The sequence below is a fragment of the Coffea eugenioides genome, chromosome 1 (assembly GCF_003713205.1).
Source record: "Coffea eugenioides isolate CCC68of chromosome 1, Ceug_1.0, whole genome shotgun sequence".
NCBI classification, from domain to species: Eukaryota; Viridiplantae; Streptophyta; class Magnoliopsida; order Gentianales; family Rubiaceae; genus Coffea; species Coffea eugenioides.
In genome coordinates, this window is record NC_040035.1 from 38,795,681 (window position 1) to 38,813,542 (window position 17,862).

The window sequence follows — 17,862 nt, forward strand, 5'->3', positions numbered from 1 at the left end:
AAGAATGAAGAAATGGTCATGACGGTTGAAGCAACGATGAACTATGGAAAGAAAATTAAGAAATCCGACACGAGCCCTAGAAATCTGATAGCTAACTTATTTTATATAATATTTCGTTTATATCATTAATATATTTTTTAATGAGTAAATCGTATTTTCACTGATAGTATATATATTATCATCGTTAGATTTATGACATGTATATAAAAGTAAAATTTTAAATTCAAATTTTATATAGTTGTCATTTATCCAACGTTGATAATATATATATTATCAGTGTAGAAAAAATTAATTCTTTTTATATATTTTAATTATTTTTTATTTTATATATATTATATTATAAAAATATTATAAAAATTATTTTAAATAATACCCTATCAAACGCAGTGCTGGACTCCTCCGCCAGACCATATCTTTTATCACCTAATCCCAAGATTGAAAACCGTGGGAAGCGTAGGGGGTTATGTACCCACATTTGGTAGCAGCAGATGCGATGCCATAGCTGTTTGTACTTTGTAGTGAAAGGGCAGCAACGGGCCTTGTCACATAAGTACATGTGATAATATTAATAAAAGTCTGATAACCAAAGTAGATGCATCCACAGTACACGTAACCCAAAACAAAAGCGGGGTCTGATAACAAAGTACATGTCACACGGGATATTGGCTCACTACTAGGCCTCGGCTCGAGCTCGTGTTCTCGAGCCGTTCGTTGAGATACACGAGACGAGCTTGAGCCTTCATTTTTTAGGTTCGATAGCTAGACGAGCTGTTCGTTGGGCTCAAATAAATATGAAATTATAAAAATATCCCTGAATCAATTAAAATTTACAATTTCTCTGCACACTCGGACTCAAGCTATAATCGATCTTCGGCCACTATAGTCTAAGCTATAATCGATCTTTTTCTGATACACTGTAGTCTAAACTTTACTCCTTTCTTTGATTAGGTTAACTTCTCTGCTCACTCCTTCCTCACTTCCTTCGATCGATCTTCTTCCTCTGCCGACCGACTGTCCCAAACTCCCAATTTTCACTCTATCACTGCCATCGCTGCTACTGCTAGCTCCATCTCTATCACTTCCGCCAGCACCACTTGAGCAACCTCCAAGCCATGCAAGAATCTGAGTGCGCAACCCATTGACGGACGAGGATCTGGAAGGTGATCCCAACCAGCTTTCCCTCTTTTTCTCCCGCGAGGCTGACTGACGGGCTTTCCGAACTCAACCAGCTTCTCGGCGCATTCCCATCTCCGAGCTTTGTCTAAGCTTTTCCAGCGTCGCAAGTGTGCAACCCGCTAAGCCCATCTCCACCACTCCCTACCGTGTCCAACATCCTCAGATCAGTCCATTGGATTTTCTCCCTAGATTTTGCAGGTATGTACTGAGGTTTTTTTTCTTTTCCTTTTCCTTTTTCTTTGGAATCTAGAAGGTGATCCACTTTGCTCTGCTTTCAAGTAGTAATACCAAGGGGTAAATGAAATCCCATGTCACACTTTTTGATACTGTCTTGATGATAGTTTGCATTTTACCCCATTTATTCTGTAATTTATGTATCAGATGTTACATCCCTGTAATTCTCGAATATAAGAAGTTCTTTAGCTTTCCTCGTACCAAGTTTTGGTTTTCTAGGATATGATGCTATCATGAGTAACAGGATTGCAAATGAATCTTTGTCCACAGAACTAAAATTTGTTGGAACTAAAGAGAACACTTTTTATTTGTTAGGAACTAAAATTGCGCATTTTAATTTTGGAGAACTAAAATTTCATAGTAAGCTTTTGCATTCTGAGAAGCACACTATGCATAAAATATTGCATAAGGAATGTCAATGAATGTGAAGCAAATAACTCATTTCTATTAAAACAAGCTGCTTCATCATTTCTATTAGAATTGTTGGATGTCCCTTATAAGGCTTTGCTCGCTGAAAGAAATCCTCCCTTTGAGCTTGACAAAAGTAGTAACCCTCAAATAATTCCTGGAAATCCGAAAGGAAAATAAAACACAAGTAGCATCCACAACAAAAGATATACTACAACTACATCATCATCCAACTCTATTAGGAAATGTAACTGGTTGTACCAGATTTTGTCTATTCCCATGCTATAGCACAAATGTATACCATGAGACTTGCTGTCCTCTTGTTTCTTGAAAATAATTACTGCTACTAACTTGTTTACTAGTAATAGTAATCTGTTTTGGGACTAGAGAATGCTCCTTTTTTTTCTTTTGCATTTTGGCCAAATCGTTTTTCTTATGACTCTTTTAACCTTTAGGAATTTTCTGGAGTTGGAGTTGGTGGACTAATTCTCGCTTCATGTCATGCCTTGCCACAAGCTGGTATTCTTGTGGACATTTGGATAATTTGTATTAGTGGATATTTGTGGACATTTGGATAATTTGTATTAGTGGATATCTGGATATTTTTGGATAATTTGTATTAGTGGATATTTGGATATTTATGATTGTATTAGTGCATAATTTGTAGGCCTCAAGATCAAGAATATGTGAAAAATTGTTGTTATCATGCTCAAATTTTGTCAAAAATATGGGGACAAAAATGCTGTTTTCTTGCTTAAATTTCCAGAAATTTTCGAGCTGTTTTCGAGTTCGAACTTGAACTCCTAACGAGCTAGAAATCGAGCTGCCTTTGAGCTTCATGTGAGCCAGAAAATCAAGCGAAACTTGAGCTATTCGCGAGCCAGAATTCGAGCTAAGCTCGCGAGCCATAAACGAGTCGATCTCGAGTTTTCCTTTTCCTATATCGAGCCGAGCTCGAGCTCTATTCTTCGAGCTCGACGAGCTCGTGTATAAATAAGTGTAACTCGACTCGATAAATTCAAAACTCGATTCGACTCGACTCGTTTGTACCCCTATTCACTACTATGGTGAAAAGCCTAACCAAACACTCACACATATTTGACCGGAAACAGTTCAAAGCCAAAGCCCATAGGACTAAACAGGTACAATGAATTGATAAAGGGTAAATCAGTAACCTACACTGACAATCCCAATTTAAGGGTTGTACTTCAAGCTGAATGAATGATTTACATTTGCATGCCAAAGTACTAAAAAGGCCCTTTAGGAGACGGAGGAAGAACTTCCCAAAAATGAAACCAAAAGTCCTTTTTGTTGTATATGTAGGATGAATGTGAAGATAAATCTATAGCTTACAATTGAATGAAGAACGATGCAAATATTTAAGGATTCAAGAACTAATAAACCCTTAAGGCAATTCAAGAAATTATTTGTCACATCCTATGTTGTTCAAATAATATATCTTTATATTTCACAAAGTCGTAAACTTTTGTCGAAATTTTATTTTATTGAAAAGTTTTCAAAATAAATGAAAGGATAAATTCCTGAAAAGAATACACTAAGTTTCTATTTAATCAAGTTGGCAAAAGAATTTCTTTGAAATGAATATTGCAAATTTCTATTTACACACACACACACACACACACACACACTCTCTCTCTCTCTCTCTCTCTCTCTCTATGGCACTTTTTTTTGGTTGGTTTTTCTCTACACATTCTGCAAAGTAAACTTTTCCCAAAATAAAAATATTGAGTGTTGCTTTCCAATCTAAAAAATAAAAATAAAAATAAAAATTAAAAAGTAAGTGGATTTTTTTGGGCAACAAAACAGTTTGAGTGAACTTGAATTAGTAGTAATACATTATCTAGCTCAAATACAAATCAAAGTTATTGATTATTCAATCAAGCTCATTCAAAATTGGTTTGTCAACTAATGCTGTTGGACGTGAGCTTGAATTAGTAGTAATTAAGATTTCAAAATTGATTTGACACTGATGAAACTTGAAATTCATCTATAAGGAGTTTAAGTTACTAGAAGTTGACTTCCTAAAAAGTTTGAGACTCGAACAATTAACAAGTCAAATGTAAATCAAAATTCTATACTTGTTAAAATAAACAAACATGCCAACTAGCTCATTTTGATTAGTTTTGTTTACATGCCTAGTAACTTGGGACCAAAACATCAAAAATTACACTTGCTCCTATTATGAGGTTCCATTAAAACCATACACAAACAAACCAGTTTTTACTTGAATTTTTCTCCTTGTTGAACTTCTAAGTACATAATTGAGCGAAATACGTCTTGGTGGATTAAATAAGGGGCACAAGTATCGTGGTTTTGTAATGACCGAAAGAGACACAGGAAAAGGTCTTGCTTTTTGCGTCTAATGAGATGAACCAAATTGGTTCTTGAATATTTCGTTGAACACTTTTCTTTAGTAATTCCTTGTGAGTGTGGTAAGATATATACTATAATTGCAACAACCAAAATACTTTTGTAAAATATATTAGCAGAGCCTTCACAATTTTCGTGTGATATACTATAAATCTCGAGTCTATATAAGAGCATCTTCAACCGCGTGAAATAAGCGGTGTAATGTCTGACAGCTTAAGGTTTGGTGGCCGTGTAAGCCGTTGGAAAAATTTTGCCCAGCAAACTAGCCGTTTTCAACGTTCATTTTTTTTTTTCAATTGTGGAGTCCATTTTTTCCAACATTCATTTGAGGTATCACGTATTTGTTTAATGTTCTGCATAATTATTTTTCAAAAAATAACAATATATTATTTTTGAGAGATAGAAAAAGATGTATTATTCAAACTTAGAAATTAATAATATTATTTGTAGAAAATAAAAGATTCAAAAGGTAAAAAATTTAATGAAATTTAATACTTTATTTTTTAAAAATAACAAAATTATTTTTAAAAATTACTTTATTTATTTATGGGATATGAGTTATGCATTATTAAAATAAATATTTGATTTAATTGTGAATCCATGCTATTACACCTTCTGGAGTGTAATCCATTGTGAGTGAAAGTATAATAAAAGAGAAAAAAGTGAAATGCTGACGTGATGTATGGATTACACTAAAGAGAGTGTAAACCATTGCCGATGACCTAAGCTTACGCTGGCGACACTTTGCTACCACAGCCAAAATCTCACCTTCAAAATTTCCTTTCCTTCTCACAAAGTCTCCCAGCTGCCATACTTTTTTCCTTCTTACAATTCTCACACCCATTATTCTCTTTCCTTCTCACAATGGTTAACTTGATAGCCTCTCGCATTGTCAAACCAGCAAAACCAATCCCTACAAAAGTAATGTTTTTATCTGAGTGTGATCAACGTGTAGCCGTGACTCATGCAACTGTCGTCCATTTTTACAAGCCAGAAAGTCCAGAATTGCTGAATGATGCCACTGAGGTTTTGAAAGACTCACTAAGCGAAGCCTTGGTGGCGTTTTATCCGCTTGCTGGACGTTTATACCCGAAAGATGGGGGCCGAGTTGAGCTGCATTGCAATTCCATGGGAGCTTTACTTGTTGAAGCTCAATCTGAACTCAAAATCCAGGATTTGGGAGACTTCTGTCCAGCGCCACAAATCCGTGCCCTGATCCCACCTATAGATAACAATAATACTCCCCTTCATGAGGTACCGCTCCTTTTAGTGCAAATTACAAAGTTTGCCTGTGGTGGTGTTTCTATAGGCTTGGCCGTGTCACGCGTCATTGCTGACGGCCAAAGCGGGTTTCATTTTGTTTCCGAATGGGCAAAGATTGCACGTGGTGAAAAATCTGATGATCAACCATTTCTAGATCGAACAATTTTTCAGAAATATGAAGACGATCATCCATCATCAACGGCTCCAAAATTACAATACTCGGACTTTTTCCCCCTACCCGTCCTGATAGGCCGGTCTAGCAGCTTGGAAGGGCGTAAAAAGGCTACCATCTGTGCCATGCTTAAGTTAAGTAAAGACCAAATTGAGCAGATCAGGAACAAGGCCAACGACCAAGATTTGATGATTCACAAAACTAGCAATCAAAGGCCCTTTAGCCGGTTTGTAGCAGTATCTGCACATATATGGAGGTGCTTATCCAAGGCCCGTATGCACAACCCCGCCCAAGAAACGGTTCTATATGTGACTGTGGATTTTCGCAAGCGGCTTAAACTACCCTTGCCCGGAAGGTACTTTGGAAATGCTGTCTTACCTGTACCAGCAAGAGCCATTGCAGGTGACCTCCAATCGAGGCCACTAAGCTATGCTTCAAGCAAAATTAAGGAAGCAATAGAGAATGTTACAGATGAGTATGTAAGGTCATATCTTGTTTGTATGAAGAACATTCCGGAGGTATCCACCAGTCCATATTTTCACACCGTTGGTCGTCCGCAGGGGTTGTTCTTCGGAAATCCCAATTTGATCGTTACGACTTGGGTTGGTCTGGGCTTGTACAAAGCCGATTTTGGGTGGGGAGATGAAATATTCATGGCCCATGCGTCACTAGGTGATGATGGAAAACTCTTCATTATTCCTAGTCCTAATGGAGATGGGTCGTTATTGATACCATTGGGCCTACAAGTAGAACATATTAATGCTTTTAAGAAGTATTTCTATGAAGATATATGATGATGTAGACTTACAAGGTTGGTTCTAGTGTAATTTGTGTAGTTCAATTGGGCTCGCTAAAAAGCTTAGTCATATATAATGTAAACTTTAGGTGCCACTAACATTTGAATATATTTGTTGTACAGGGAACCTACAAATTGGCAGCTGGTGGAGAGGAGAACAGTTCAAAGAGCTATTATTGCATACAAACGGGACGTGGAACTTTTAATAAATGGAAGATGGAGCAGAGGGTACCCAAAAATTTGTCTCCAAAGTAGTAGCAAATAAGGAGACTTTTATGATATCTTTTTTCGTAAAACAAAAAAAAAAGGATTAATTTTGTATGTATCGAAAGTGGATGCATTAACGAGTATGGATACTTACTACTCCATCTCAATTTGAATTTGAATCTCAATTTCAATTTTTACACTTGTTGTATATATTTATGTATGTTAGTGTATATGCTGTCCATCCCATAGCAAAGAAAAAGATAACCGGGAAGCTTGTAATCGTATAATGGCATATCGACTACTAGGTTAAGCTAAGAATGGAGTAGCTTTGGAACCACCATGGACACTACAAAAAATGATCAAACATGCACTTGAATTTATTTAGATAAAAATGGTGACCATGAAATCTTTTTTCCTCCCCCTCATATGCAATAACATTTATAACCTATCTTACCCAATTCTAAGGGATAGAAACAGTCCAAGTGAGCTATACGAGGGATAAGTGGGAAAGAACCCATATAGAGCAGAGAAGTACACTATTAGACATCCGACTTATAGTCCAAGTGGAATTTTAAATTATTGTATCACTTTTTAGAGTATGTGTATGTTTTTTTTTTTTTTTTTTTCACTAGCGGCAACTTCTAGCCTAACCTAGCCTACTCCTACTCCTAGGGGGGGACTTACTTTTTAAGGGAAACGACTCTAGGGAGTGGGCCAATTGAGTCGGGGAAACCTGACGGGGACTTAACCACTATCTGACCAGACGGATACAGAGTATGGTGTATGTGACGTTAAAAGAAAGTTAAAAAATATGTTAAAGAAATATTAAAAAAAAACTCTAGATTTCTCCGTCAAGAATGGAAATCCAACCAAGTTAGAACAGTATATGTGTACATAAAAATAATGATAAAAAACTGTGTCATAAAATTAAACAGACACAATAAGTACGTTTTTACACCCAACGCCCGAGAGAAAAAAGGAAAGAAAAATCGAAGGAATGCAAATCTTGACATCTAGTTTATGCAATTTGCTGTTGATGATTTGCTTATATCAAAATGAATGTATACCTATCCTAGTCATCCTCTAACAAAGCTTTTTGTTGAAGGAAATAAAAAAAAAAACAAACAAAAGGAGAGGAAAATTGGAATTCTGTTCTATTCTGATAAAACAACAATTGTAGATAAGACCTTGTTCAAAAAATTCAAACACGGTGGTGGAATTGCATCCTACTGAAATATCAAAGCAATTATTGAGACATTATCAAAAGAGAAAATAGTTCAAAACATTCCTCAAATTTTGTAAAATGACTTTTTCATCCCTCACTTTTTAAAAGTGTAATTTTGTATCCCTTACAAATTTACATTAGTCAAATTTGGTCCCTACCTAAATTTTCGACTAGTTTTTTATCGGAATCCATCAAGTGCCTTGCACGTGAACATTTTTTAAGGGCAAAATCGTCAAATCAAATTTTCAATAAGTCGATTCATAGTCCCTCACATTTCACAAAATAAATTTTTTCATCCCTCACATTCAAAAATGAATTTTTTCATTCTTCACATTTTTCAAAATGCATTTTTTCATCCCTTATTGATTATATGTGCAGCTAGTTTTTTTTTAAACCCATGACTATATCTATTTAATTTTACCTGAGCAGTACAAATAGTATATAATATATTTCTATTTGATTTTGCCAAACGAAATCAAATAGAGATATATTACATGCTATTTGTGTAAAATCAAATAGATATATATATATGTGTGTGTTTAAAAAAATTGTTAGTTTTTCACTCATATTCATTTCCTTTTACTCGAATATTGAAAACAAAGAAGACATTCAATCCTAAACATTATCAAGTGTAGATATCGAATTAAATTTGGACAGAAAAAATAAATACAGAAAAAGTTTTTTTTTTTTTTTTCAACTTTAATCTTTATTTATGAACTGAAAAGAGTACAAAGAGAGACAGCAACCAACTACTGCCTAACAAGCTAAAGAAGCTCTACTCCTACGAATGTTCGGAACGCCTACCCGATCAAGATTAACATCACCCCTCACCAGGCAAGGCAACTTAGAAAATGAAACATATGTTGAGTTAAACCCAGCGTCCACACCCACATTGGCCAATCTATACGCAGGCCTATTCGCTTCCCGAAAGCAATGAGAAATCTCTCTAACCAACCCCTTAGCATTCAACACCTCCTGTAAACCTCGTTGCAACTGCCATGGACACCTCACCGTTCCCCGAATAATCTGAACTAACACCAATGAATCTGATTCGATGTGCAAAGCACTGTATCCCCGATCTACGGCCAACCGAATCCCATGAAGAAGCGGCTCCAATTCCGCCTGCAAACTTGTTAGCTCCCCAAAAAAACATGAGAACCCTAGCAGAAACCTTCCCTCATAGTTACGAATGATGCCTCCCCCTCCACTCTTGCCAGGATTACCTCTAGAGCAACCGTCAGAGTTTAGCTTCACCACCGACTGCTTCGGACACCGCCAACGAACAAATTGCACATGATAATGACGTGCCAAACCAGCCACAGATTCAAAGAAACTCGGCCACCCGCGGCAAGAAGAAACAGTATTCTTAAACCTAATCTGGAATAGGTCTCGCAGATCACAAAAAATTCTATCACTGACTATAGCAACAGGCAACCTCTGACCCTCGAACACAACCTTATTCCGCATTTTCCACAAGTGCCAACAAATCAAAGACGGTAGCACACGAAAAAGAAACTGAAGAAACGGGTTCCGAGTAGGCTTCAACCACCAACCAATCACCTTATGTCGTATTGTCGAGGAAACACCAAACCCTCCCACCACCACTTCAAAAGACTCCCAAATTTGCCGTGGAACCTCTCCAGTGCAGAAAATATGATCCAGAGACTCCTGACATGGGAAGGAACAACAAAAACAGCGAGACGGCCCGACAACCCCAAGCTTTTGCAACCTATCCATCACTGGCAATCTAGCCCCCAGCAGACGCAGCATAAAGAAGGACACATTACTCGGCAATTCCTGACCCCAGAGCGAGGAGTATAGACAAGACCTGTTACCAACCCCACGAGCACTTTGGTAGGCCGACGATAGGGAGAAATCCCCTGAGGTACTGGGAGACCAGACCATTCTGTCCGAATGCGTCTCAGCGGGAGGTTCAACACGCAAGATCTGCCCCACCCACCAGCTGGGCAGCACAGAGCACAGCCTCTGCACGTTCCACCGACCATGCTCCACGAAATCGGATACTGCATATTCCTGGAAAGAGTCCACCTGGCGACATAAAGGACCTTGTCCTAACCAATCATCATGCCAAAAACTTGCCGAACCATTGGACAAGACCCAGCGAATCTGCTGCTCAGCAACCCCCTGAATAGATATCAATCTCTTCCAAGTCCAAGAACTCCCCGGCGAGACGTCCGCAGAGCAAGGGTGGAAATTCGGGCAGTATTTACAATGTAAAAACTCAGCCCATAAAGACTTCCGCAATCTAAACTGCCACCAAAGTTTCATCGAGAAAGCGTCGAACACATCCCTCAACGACCTCAAACCTGCACCTCCCCTGTCATATGGCTGACACAACTGCTCCCATTTGATCCAGTGAAAACGCAACCCCCCTTCGGAGGCCCCCCAGAGAAAATTAGCAAAAGTCTTCTCCAGTAATCCAAAGATGGCCTTGGAAGGAGTGGATGCCGCAAGAATATGAAGAGGCATAGAAGATAGAACACTCCTGATCAGGACCAGCCTACCACCGTGCGACAATAACCTCCCCTTCCACGATAGCACCCTAGCTAGTATGGAATCACAAATTTCCGAAAAATAACCTTTCTTCCTCCGCCCAACATATAAGGGACAACCCAAGTATTTGACCGGAAACTCCCGCAAGGGGAACCCAGTGAGTTCTCCAAGCATACGTTTTCTCGCCCTGGGAAACCTGCTATGGGACAAAAAACAACTCTTTTGATGGTTGACCTGCTGACCTGATACCGAAGAGTAATCTCCCAGAGCTTTCATAACCAAACGAACTGACCTCTTCAGCCCACTTGAAAAGATAACCACATCATCGGTATAAGCCAGGTGCGTAACCTTCGGGCATCCATGAGGTACACTAAACGGTGAAAAGAGGGGGGAGGAAAGCAAAGAATTTAAGAGGCGAGATAGGACCTCGGCACCAATCACAAAAAGAGCTGGAGAAATAGGGTCCCCTTGCCTTAGCCCTCGACTAGATTGGAAGAAACCTTGAGGAGCACCATTGACCATGACCGAGAACCAGACATTCGAAATCAACCTCCAAATCATATCAATCCACCGCTCTCCGAACCCGAACCTACGCAAGACCTGTAACAAAAAAGGCCACGAAACTCTGTCGTAGGCCTTGGCCATATCCAACTTCAAAACTACGTTACCCCCACGATTCGATTTCCGAATATCAGATAACAACTCCTGGGCCAATAAAAAATTTTCGGATATCTGCCTTCCCTGAACAAACCCACTCTGTTGCGGGGAGATAATACCAGGCAGCACCTTTGATAGACGGTTGGCCAACAATTTTGAAATCACCTTATTGACAAAGTTACAAAGACTTATCGGCCGAAATTGACTAAAATCTTGCGGGGAGGTTACCTTGGGAATCAGCACAATCCACGTCGAGGAAACACTCCGCGGCAACTCATGCCCACAAAAGAAACTAAACACTGCGTCGCACAAATCCTTGCCCACCACCTCCCACGCAAAGGTGAAAAAAGTTCCTGTAAAACCATCTGGCCCACCCGCACTCTCCCCATCCATGTTAAACACCACCTCCCTTATCTCCTCGTGCGATGGAAACCGCTCCAAATCAGCAACTTGAACATCGGACACAACCTTAGGAATCACATCCAAAATCCTCCATGACCCACTGGCAGGCTCCTCCGAAAGTAAGAATTTGAAGAACTCCACCCCCATGGCAGACACCTGACCTCCATCCGATACCCACTCCCCCTGGTCATTCTTAATTCGGTGAATGATGGACTTAGCTCTTCTCTCCGCCACAATCGAATGGAAATACTTAGAATTTTTGTCCCCGTCCTTAAGCCATTTGACCCTTGCCTTTTGCCGCCAATACCCTTCCTCTCTTACCAGAGAATTTCTCAGTCTAGCACGAGCCTCCTGGAGTGCCAACCAATGCGACTGACAAGGCTCATTTCCAAAAGCGTCCTCTGCAGCTGCTACCTCGCCCTCCGCCCTCTTTACCGCGTCAAAAATGTTACCGAACTGCTCACGAGACCAAACTTGCAAGTCCCGTTTGACATTCCTCAGTTTAGCGGTTAAACGACTCAAAGGGCGCCCAGAACAAGGAACTGCCCAACTCCTCCTAATGACATCCAACAGCCCAGGCTTCTTCGTCCAAATATTCAAAAACCGAAAAGGTTTAGGCTTGTTATCTCGCCTCGTCGACGAAGACATTAGAAGGGGGGCATGATCCGAAGGCTCCCTCCCTAGATGTTGAACCTGAAATTGCACCCCAGAGGGAAAGGCCGTTTGATTGACAAACATTCTGTCCAGGCGCTTCCAGATGCGGGCCAGACCCCCCCTATTATTACACCAAGTGAAAGGGCACCCCAGAAAACCAACATCCGAAACACCCGCCATCGACATGAACGTTCTAAGCTCCACCCCTTCGTCAACCAGAAAAGGCAATCCACCCCTCTTTTCATCCGCGCTAACAGTAACATTGAAATCACCTGCCAACATCCAAGGGTGCTCCGCCAGGTTTTCCGCTATCAGAGCTGACCACAGCAAAGCTCGCTCCTGCTCAGTACATTTTGCATGGACAAAAGAAAAATACACTGGAACTGGGAAAATCGGAGAAATGATTTTAAGAGACACGTGCTGGGAGGATTCTCCCACAAGAGAACAGTCAAAGGAATTTTTATAAAATACCCAAATAGACCCCTGGTTATTCATGATCCAGCTATCCATCCTGAGGCGTGCACTAAACAAATGAATGTCGCGTGGTAAAGCCTTAGGCTCACAAATAGCCACTAAAGGAATTGAAAACTCATCAATTAACTGTTTTAACCTACGAAAATTTGGGGATCGCGAGATACCCCGAATATTCCAAAAAAGCAGATTAATCATGAGACAAGGATGCAAATGAGTTAGAGGAGACTTTCGATTTAGAACGTAAAGCACGGTCACTCGAGATTTGGAGCCGAGTACCCCTCGGCTTAGGCTTATCTACCAAACTAAAAACCTCCCCATTATTCACCTGTTCGTGTACCTGCTGAATTATAGGATCAAGATTAAAAATGTCAATCACCAAAGACCCCTCCTCCTGTTGCTTACCTGATGGTTGCCCGCGCGGCGATAAGCTCCCTGCACTAATTTCTGCACTAGACAACCCCACATCACCGACCTCGCTCCCCTCCTCTGACATGTCCATCCTCGAACCTGTCTCCGCCATAGCTGTAGAAGCAACAGCCTGATCTCCCAGCTGATTATCAACCGCACCAGCGAAATTCCGCTCCTGTTGGATAACCGACTGCTGGCCACAAAGGTCCTCTCCCCCCTGTTCCTCCACCCGCAAAGGAGCTGCTAATTCTTGGGGCCCCTCCGCCAACCTATCCATCACCACCGACTCCCCAGCGCCGGTCACTGCCAGCGACCCTGCCTCCCCGCCAGCAAGCGGCGACGAAATCTGCCCAGCAGCGCCAAGCACCACTCCCCCCTTCCCCTTCTGCTCCTGTTTTGACCGAAATGTTTTGACCGATTTTCCTTATCAAAAGTATCTCTTCTGGTCCAGACAAGATCAATTAGTAGAGACTTTTTTCCATGCATCGATGTCCATATGTATACGACCCCTCAAGAGACTGTGACTGTTCAGCTGACTTTGAGTCGTACTTCAATTTGGCTCTTTCCAACTTCAACACCAGTCGAACACACTCTTTTAGAGCTGCCTCAAAAAGAAAAAAAATAATCATGCAAAGTTAACCTTGTTTTTTTTCGAAATTTGATATATAGAACTCTTGATTATTTTACAAAGTCTTTAAGGTACATTACCATGTCATAATTCTCTCTCTCTCTCTCTATTTTTTTTTAAAAAAAATTGCTTACATATTTGTAAATTCCTTTTTGGTTAATTGCCTTTTTCTCTGATGTTAAAATAGGCAATACATAATATTGCTGGAATGAGATTGACGTCAAAGTAATGAAATGTCATCTTCTTATTCTTTTAAAAAGAAGTAAAGAATGTTAAGAAAGAATGCCATATCTTTATTAGCTTGAACTTTTTGGGTACATTCTATCTTTGATATTTTAGGCTTCGTTTGATAAAACTGAATCTGAATTCTGAATATTGAAATAATTAATTTGTTGAATATTAAGCACTGAAAAGAGATATATGAATATCTGAATCTTAATGCTGAACATATTTATACTGTTTGATAAACATTTATAACTTAATGCTAAATAAGCTAAATTGTACAATTTTGCCCTTCTATCTTTTAATCCAAAAAGGAAATAGAACCTATGATTTAATTAGTTTAAAATTGTTAGGTATGAAAATGATAATATTTATTTTTAAATCAAAGTAATATAAAAGAAGAAATATATTATGGAAAAGTCCAAATATCGGTGCAAATATATTTTTAAATCAGAGTTTGATAAGAAAAGTCCAAATATAAGCAAAAGGAAGCTGCAATAAACAAGTTTTAAATTCACACCAAATTATATAGAAATTTAATTACTTCAATGGAAAAATGTTGACGCTACCTTGGAAATAATGAATTTGAGATCGATAAGTATGGTAACAATAAAAAAAATTGGGAGGAAAAAAATGACAAAATTATGAAAGAGTAGAAAGATGGAAAAAGATAAGGAGTAGACAGATGTGAGTAGCATGGAGAAATTGTAAAAAAGTCATTCAATAGGGAGAAAATAGAAATAGAAAGCCATTAGACAGAGAATGTCAAGTTGTTTAATTAGATAAGGATTTTGGAAAGAGAATATTAGGTTGTTTAATTAGATAAGAATTTTGAATGTAATTAACAAACAAGGATAGATTTGGTAGATAAGATAGAATAGTTGAAATAAATCTCTTGATTCTTATTAAATTAAGCATTCAGTTACGATTCTTGTGCTGAAAAAAATACATATAAATTCAGCACCACTTAATAAGTTCAGCAAAAAAATTTTTATTTATCAAACATCCAAAACATCTGAATGTCTGAATGAATTCAGTTTCAGCACTTTTTTATGTTATCAAATAGACACTTAATTCGAGGAGCCCACCACCTTTCAATAATTGATATTTGTTAAGTGTAAAATTACGATCATTATTCTTTGTCAACATCCATTTTCCAAGAGAATTTTAGGAAAAGTTGAGAGTAAATGTAAATGTCACAAAAAGATCGCCATCCAATTTATCAACTTAAAAGGAGGTCTTTATAATCTCTACATTTAAAAAAAAGGAATAAATTCAAAAATTGTAAGTTTTATAGACTTGTTCTTTTTTTTTTTTTTTTACCGTTAAACCCATATATAAAGGCCTGAGGCCAATTCTCTTCTGCAGCAAAAGAGTTGAGATTTTCGCATCTAAACCATTAATGCTAGCTGTACTGCCAAAAGCCCCACACGATATTGGACACAATTAGCCCAACCAGCTGAAACTTCCTTTATCGGAAATTACACGTGGCGGACTTCCGTGCAGCCGACATATATTCATTATTTATTTTTCCCTGGTCCCTGTTGATAGTGTCATGCTCATAGTTATTAAATCCAATCCGGACGAAATTTGGCGAAGGAGGTGGATCAATGAATTACTGATTCAACCGGTGAATGAGTGATTGAACCGGTGGGTCACTAAATATATTTAAATATTATATTTTATAATTTTTTATATAAGATATATGATATAAATTATAATAAATAATGCCATAGCAAAAGCTCATTTAATTTAATTTGTTATAAAATAATTAATTCATATAAGAATCAATCAAATATAAAGTTATTTAGTAATACACCAAACTTCAAGTGTAAAATTTTTATCTATATTTAGTGTAATTATCTAACTTATTTATGAATTTTAAGTGCAAAAAATTATTAAAAATAATATTTGTCTTTAAAATGAATTATATAATATGTTATTTTTGAAATCCATTTTATAACTTATAGAGTTTGAAGGGTAATAAATTTTTATTAAAAGATTCCAATATATTTGTTTTAGAGAAAAAAAAAGATAGAATTGAAAAAACATTTATATATTATAATAAAGCTAGTTTATTAGCATATTTCGAAGTAGCCTGGTGGTAAGTATGTTATAGTATTGGGAAAAAGTTCAAGGTTCGAACTCCAACAAAGATAATAAAATTTTTCCACAAAATCGGGTTCAAGGACAAAACCGGCCGAGTTTTCGGTTTAATCTGCTTGGATCACTCGATCGTTGACTAGTCAACAGTCCCCTTGCTCAAACGATCTAATTTGAAATTCGGTCCAGTCCAATGACCAATTCATTGGTTTGACCGATTCGACCATGCGAGCCGGATCAGGTTTAATAACTATGGTCATGGTACCACTAGTTATGTAAGATGGAAAACCAGGGAGGAGCCCAAGCCCACCTTTCAATCAGACAATGACCGACACAATCCTTAAACCCGGAAGAATTTTCAAACCAAGCGTAATGCCACAATTTAGGAGCCATATACATAGAGATAATTAACTTCTACAATGCATATAAAAGTGCCAAGTGATATATTAGCTGTTTAATTAATGAAAAATTTGATACTAAGTGACATTGCGACTAAATGATAGAAACAAATTAAAAGATAATTTATCTCCTTGTTTTTGGGATTCTCACGTTTGTATTTATTATTTAGTAATGTCATGATTTATAATTTTTTTTAAGATGAACTCTTAATTAATAATTTGTCATTAATATAATGTCATTAATAATTTGTCTAACTTAAATTTTCTAAGGCACTGCAAATGAAATATAAGTAGTCTTAGAAATATGATGGACAATATTGATAATATTCCACTTGTAGCAGAGTATATTATTAAACGAGCATGAAGCAAATGAACTGTCAACGACCGATACTGTAGTGTGGATACAGTGTCCTTCAAATCCAAACAATATAAGTCTGTGAATGGGCTGGTGATTTTGGGTCCCTCATTATTCATTAACACCTTTACTATGTGGATTCTTTCATCATTTCACTTGTTTTTTCATGTCCATCGGTTGCAGAAGTAGACCTGGCTTTAGGGTCCATTGGTTCCATCAAAGTCAGTCAGACACCTTCTGTATTATCACATGGCCTAGTAAATATACAAGAAATCTTTCTGCAGCTGCTTGGATGAGCCTAGCAAATATACTACATAAAAACGACGGAAACCTTTATGGTAGGAAGTAGGAACGCTTTGACCGTGTCTATGACACGAAGGCCTGTAAAGAGCTACACATGTTAGAGTTGGATGGAATGCAAACGCAGACGTTAACCTATGAAAGATCGCGTAAAGAGCAAACATTAATTTTTGTCTGTGGCTGCAAGCAAAAAAGCACACGTTCGGACTTTCTTTTTTCCAATGTAGTAGGTTGGGTTAGGGAAGTAATTGCAGGTAAGAATCACTGGCATTTATGCATTTGCAAATCTATCCGTTAGCAATGGAAAAATGCTGCAAATACCTGCGACAAAAAAATGTGCGTAAAGAAGGTACCGAAGTTTTAACAAATAATAAATGTAAATCTCACACGTGTGAGGGATAATAACTTGAAAGAAAGAAGAAAAAGTGGAGCAGAGGTAAACGTAGTAGTTCCGCGGCAACACGAAACACAAAGGGATTGAAGGCTTTATTATATTTATATACATATATAAATTTAGTACCCAAGTTTTCAGCTTAAGCATCTGGAAAAATGGTGCCATAACTATCATTATACTAAACAAAACAGTTTTAGACATGATGTAATAAGTTATAAAAAATTTTAGCGACCATTTGATTACCCGTTGGACCTATCCGCTTGAATAGGATTATGGGTAAAAATAAGAAAGTAAGTTTCTCATCTAAAATAGTAAGTTAACGTAATAAATTAGTAACTTTTGCAGTCAAAAAGGTAAATTGAAAGTAATATGAAACATACTTTTAAAAGAGATAAATTACAATTTTATATCTCAAATATACTTTTGAGGGAGTAAGTTTATTTGAAGTAAAAGTATGTTTTTATACATAAATAATGATTTT

At 37.8% G+C, this 17,862-nt stretch overlaps 2 protein-coding genes across 2 annotated transcripts; one reads left to right on the forward strand and one right to left on the reverse strand.

Annotated features, from left to right (window-relative positions):
• The first annotated feature begins 5,073 nt into the window (after positions 1–5,073).
• On the forward strand, positions 5,074–6,667 carry LOC113772074 (spermidine hydroxycinnamoyl transferase-like). Its single transcript, XM_027316614.1, has 2 exons — positions 5,074–6,455; positions 6,564–6,667. Exon 1 carries the CDS (start codon positions 5,074–5,076, stop codon positions 6,436–6,438), a length of 1,365 nt encoding a protein of 454 aa, XP_027172415.1. The 3' UTR covers positions 6,439–6,455; positions 6,564–6,667.
• A 1,961-nt stretch (positions 6,668–8,628) lies between these two features.
• LOC113772083 lies at positions 8,629–13,477 on the reverse strand. Its single transcript, XM_027316626.1, has 3 exons — positions 13,454–13,477; positions 12,911–13,372; positions 8,629–12,438 (listed from the first exon to the last, which is right to left on the reverse strand). The coding sequence occupies exons 1-3, from the start codon at positions 13,475–13,477 to the stop codon at positions 8,629–8,631; spliced, it is 4,296 nt and encodes a 1,431-aa protein (XP_027172427.1).
• Positions 13,478–17,862: the final 4,385 nt, after the last annotated feature.